The 5548-nt window shown below is 40.4% G+C and overlaps 1 protein-coding gene across 1 annotated transcript; it reads left to right on the top strand.

Moving 5' to 3' along the window:
* Positions 1 to 376: 376 nt before the first annotated feature.
* On the top strand, positions 377 to 1256 carry LOC107750960 (uncharacterized). Its single transcript, XM_016566539.1, has one exon. The coding sequence runs from the start codon at positions 609 to 611 to the stop codon at positions 1254 to 1256; it is 648 nt and encodes a 215-aa protein (XP_016422025.1). The 5' UTR covers positions 377 to 608.
* Positions 1257 to 5548: the final 4292 nt, after the last annotated feature.

Below are 5548 nucleotides of genomic sequence, written 5' to 3' on the forward strand. Positions count from 1 at the left end.
AAAAACAAGTTTTAATGAAATAAGAATTTTATATAAATAAAATGAACGAGAAACAGAAAATATCTGCTTATTCTATTGATCAATATTAGAACCACTGACGAAGAAACATCCACATTTTATTTCTAGTTTAAAAAAAAGGAATGTATGAGAAACTGATATTTGGTATTGGATCATAAAGAAATGTTCATTAGTTTAGTTTTCTCATTGCTCAACATATGCGGGAAATGTGACTTGCTTACTGATATTCAAATACTTGTGCCGCAAAACTCAAACCTATTGTTGCTGTAGTTTCAGCCAATCACGGTGAAGCAACTCACCCTTTAGCCAATGAGCGTGAGGATCGCTTTGGCTGCGCGAGCGTTAGCAGGGCGGAGCGACAGAGAGGAGGATTGGGCTCAGAATGTGTGCGGGAGTTTGATTGGAGACGGAAGCGAAATCTCACATGAAAATAAGACAACAAAACCGATGGGCAAAATAAGACAAAGTGTGCTAAAATAAAAGCTTAATGGCCTTAATACAAACAGAATCTAATGGCAAAGGCAACGGACTAGTCAATACTGTACAAAGTGGCATCAGAAAAGTTTTGTTCAAGTTTTCAAACAGCGAACATGCAGCCGAAGGACACGGAGTTCAGCACACAAGGTCTCCCAAAAGCTTTCCTTCACAGTTTGCGGACTTTATTCGATATTCTTGACGATGGAAGGAGGGGTTACGTTCACATATCTGAGATTGAGAGTCGGTGGCGCGGCGCGGAGGCTCGCGATTTACCCGCGGGCGTTCTGGAGAGTTTAAGGCGCGTCGCACCGCATCACGGGTGTCTGACTTTCGAGCGGTTCGTCGCGGGACTTAGAAACTCGATGTTCAATCCCGAAAATGGCAGCAGATCGACTGCTTCACAGCAGCTGAAATCACAGCAGCGAGCCGGCGGTACCGCGCGGCCGTTTGACTGTAAAGTTCGGCCGCTTGGACCGAGTAACGGAATAAACACACTCCACAGCCGGCAGAATGGACGGAACAGACCGCACGAGAGCTCTGCGTATTTAGACAAGCACAGCGATTCTTCGCATTATTCGGGGGTTTCGGTCGCATCGCGGGGCTGCGGTGGACTCGAGAGATCCGAGTGTTCGAATCGATCCGATCCGATATACATTGGGCAAAACGCGCATCAGATACGATCCATAGAATCACTCGCTCTGGAATCCCCTGATGTCCAAAACACAGGTAAGTGCATCACTGTCATGATTCAGTCATCATAAGTTAACGACAGCATCCTTTCACTTTATCCGAGAGTTTAGACACCGAAACCTACCGAAGGATCGGCGGTTAGTGAGAGCTGTTGATCTCATTAATGTCCAGATGTAAGAGCAGTAACGTTAGATATAATCACGAAGACGTGAAATGTACCTTGAGTTATATTTGTACAGCTACACATTGTAAATAATTACTGTTAAATCCTGTCCAGACGTTGAATGTTGAAATAATGGAGAACAGCTGGGTTTCTATCGGAAGAGCTGTTATGATCATTTTATGATAACTGTAGATTGTGATAGCTGTCAGCCTGATGACTCCTTTCCAATCTGTGTGTGAAAGCAGCTCTCAGTCTTTCATAATGACAGGAATGTTTGGCGCGAGACCGTTTGAAACAAATAAACATACAGCAGTAACCACCAAAATACAGACCAGACACAAAATTGGCAAAACATCACATTGTGAATCAAGTTTGTAAAACAACTTGCTCAAGACCCTGTTATTTTTTGTCTTTCAAGTTTTTATTCAGATCTGCAGACTGCTCTTAAAGCATGAAATCTGCTGCAAACTAGTTTATTTCATGACAAAAAGAGCTAATTTAAACGAATGTGGAGCCTTCAGTTCCCCAGACAACCCTGATGAAACTAGCACAGGCTTAACTTTTATTAAGACATAGGCCTAATGCAAATGATGAAGAGATAAACCCATTAACTGTTTTAGTCTTAGTAGTCATTTAAACGTTAAAATGCTAAACTGGGCTTTGGTGGTGACTTATGAACACAGTCATCAACACACACAGAGTACACAGAGTATCCAGTAATGACAATAAATGCAAAGAAACAGTTTTTTTTATATTAAGCCATTGACAAGCATGACAAGCATAGTTTTGTTATAAATATCTTATAGCGAGAGTAATTTCTTCATTTTTGCCAGTAGGTGTGCAAAATCAAAAACTGAGTATGGTTGCGCGAGCGTTAGCAGGGCGGAGCGACAGAGAGGAGGATTGGGCTCAGAATGTGTGCGGGAGTTTGATTGGAGACGGAAGCGAAATCTCACATGAAAATAAGACAACAAAACCGATGGGCAAAATAAGACAAAGTGTGCTAAAATAAAAGCTTAATGGCCTTAATACAAACAGAATCTAATGGCAAAGGCAACGGACTAGTCAATACTGTACAAAGTGGCATCAGAAAAGTTTTGTTCAAGTTTTCAAACAGCGAACATGCAGCCGAAGGACACGGAGTTCAGCACACAAGGTCTCCCAAAAGCTTTCCTTCACAGTTTGCGGACTTTATTCGATATTCTTGACGATGGAAGGAGGGGTTACGTTCACATATCTGAGATTGAGAGTCGGTGGCGCGGCGCGGAGGCTCGCGATTTACCCGCGGGCGTTCTGGAGAGTTTAAGGCGCGTCGCACCGCATCACGGGTGTCTGACTTTCGAGCGGTTCGTCGCGGGACTTAGAAACTCGATGTTCAATCCCGAAAATGGCAGCAGATCGACTGCTTCACAGCAGCTGAAATCACAGCAGCGAGCCGGCGGTACCGCGCGGCCGTTTGACTGTAAAGTTCGGCCGCTTGGACCGAGTAACGGAATAAACACACTCCACAGCCGGCAGAATGGACGGAACAGACCGCACGAGAGCTCTGCGTATTTAGACAAGCACAGCGATTCTTCGCATTATTCGGGGGTTTCGGTCGCATCGCGGGGCTGCGGTGGACTCGAGAGATCCGAGTGTTCGAATCGATCCGATCCGATATACATTGGGCAAAACGCGCATCAGATACGATCCATAGAATCACTCGCTCTGGAATCCCCTGATGTCCAAAACACAGGTAAGTGCATCACTGTCATGATTCAGTCATCATAAGTTAACGACAGCATCCTTTCACTTTATCCGAGAGTTTAGACACCGAAACCTACCGAAGGATCGGCGGTTAGTGAGAGCTGTTGATCTCATTAATGTCCAGATGTAAGAGCAGTAACGTTAGATATAATCACGAAGACGTGAAATGTACCTTGAGTTATATTTGTACAGCTACACATTGTAAATAATTAATTACTGTTCCTGTCCAGACGTTGAATGTTGAAATAATGGAGAACAGCTGGGTTTCTATCGGAAGAGCTGTTATGATCATTTTATGATAACTGTAGATTGTGATAGCTGTCAGCCTGATGACTCCTTTCCAATCTGTGTGTGAAAGCAGCTCTCAGTCTTTCATAATGACAGGAATGTTTGGCGCGAGACCGTTTGAAACAAATAAACATACAGCAGTAACCACCAAAATACAGACCAGACACAAAATTGGCAAAACATCACATTGTGAATCAAGTTTGTAAAACAACTTGCTCAAGACCCTGTTATTTTTTGTCTTTCAAGTTTTTATTCAGATCTGCAGACTGCTCTTAAAGCATGAAATCTGCTGCAAACTAGTTTATTTCATGACAAAAAGAGCTAATTTAAACGAATGTGGAGCCTTCAGTTCCCCAGACAACCCTGATGAAACTAGCACAGGCTTAACTTTTATTAAGACATAGGCCTAATGCAAATGATGAAGAGATAAACCCATTAACTGTTTTAGTCTTAGTAGTCATTTAAACGTTAAAATGCTAAACTGGGCTTTGGTGGTGACTTATGAACACAGTCATCAACACACACAGAGTACAAAATCCGTCCAGTAATGACAATAAATGCAAAGAAACAGTTTTTTTTATATTAAGCCATTGACAAGCATTGAGGCACCAGTTTTGTTATAAATATCTTATAGCGAGAGTAATTTCTTCATTTTTGCCAGTAGGTGTGCAAAATCAAAAACTGAGTAGGGTTGCAAAATTCTGGCAATTTTCCATGGAAATTAATAGGAATATATGGATATTAATGGGAACAAACTGGAAATTTGCAAAATTGCAGGTTAGCCTATATAACAGAGAACTTAAATGTATTTTAAAAAAAAATCGGCATAATATTGGTTAAAGTCCACATGAAATCCACAGATGTTAATTTATGTTCCCGCATGCTAATCCACAGGAAAAAAAAATAGATTGTCTTGGTAATCGTTAATCAAAATATGAACATTTGCTTCTGCTCTGGGATGGCGTTCCTTATCTGATGACGTCAGTTTGATGCTTTGGGCACAATGTCCTTAACCACTCCCTTCCAACCGCTAGTTTGCTTTGAGTGAGAGATGGAGAGGAGGAGCGATAAAATAAAACCCCACCCTCTTTTCATTATTCAGTTTCAGTTGGAAATACGTCACAATAACAGGGCTTCAGACTAACATTTAAGAGCAGTGGCACCAGCGCCACTACGTACTACAGATGGTTTTAACAACAGTAACGTGCAAAATCAAATTTTTATATGGAAATGTATATATTCTACTCTTATTAAATGTACCGTTATTCTTCTATATTATTATACTGAACTGACCGACAACTTCAGTGATTATAAAAGGAACGCTCTTTATTGCTTTGTGTGAATTAGTCGCAAATTGAAGAAAAGTTTGTTTTTCAAGGCACTTTGTGACTTTTCTTGCTTTATACATAAAAAAGTTTGAAACTTTTACAAAATTTGATTTCTTGATGATTTGATATTTTATAATAGTGATTTTATAATGTCAAAATATAAAGCAAAAAAGTGGAAATTAATGACTTATTAGTAATAAGTTCTCCTCTGCTGACAGCTGGTTATAGTGGTAATTTGATGTCTTTTACCACAAAGTATATTTTGGCCATCCCATTAAAAATAACATTTAAATTGGATAATTTTTAGAGCTTTAAAGTGCTGAAAATAGTTGTGTGAAATACTTGAATTTCTCTCTCAAAAGGTTGTACAATCCCTGAAATTAATAATGTAATAATTCTGTGCACAATTTGAATGCTTCTCATGGTTGTCACAATACCATAAACACGTTACGATACTATATACCAGCTTAAAGTGCATATTCCAGGTTAGAGACCCCAGTGAGTCGATGTATAGAAAAATAATGTAGGAACTAGATTTTCTTTAAACTATACTTTAAAATACGCTATTAAGGATTCTGGAGTCGTTTTTGTGAGAGAATTTTACTTCCGCATCTGAAAACCGCCAAAACCGGAAGTGACGTAACGAGAGGGAGAGCGGTCCATAGGAAAACAATGGATCGCAATGAAATTTTGAAAATTCCAATGAAACGGACGCTGAGGACATTTTAAATGTTTGTACACTTATGATGGACCACAGATACAATTATGAGCCTGCTATGTGGCCAAGAGAACTGGGACAGGCCAGTATTAGACAAAACAACGGTCAGCGGAGACAAAT

This window comes from Sinocyclocheilus rhinocerous, unplaced genomic scaffold, assembly GCF_001515625.1.
Source record: "Sinocyclocheilus rhinocerous isolate Xijiao unplaced genomic scaffold, SAMN03320098_v1.1 scaffold1173, whole genome shotgun sequence".
NCBI lineage: Eukaryota > Metazoa > Chordata > Actinopteri > Cypriniformes > Cyprinidae > Sinocyclocheilus > Sinocyclocheilus rhinocerous.

Bases quoted from the DNA above. Each gene is read 5' to 3' on its own strand.
- LOC107750960 (XM_016566539.1), top strand. From the start codon at position 609: ATGCAGCCGAAGGACACGGAGTTCAGCACACAAGGTCTCCCAAAAGCT.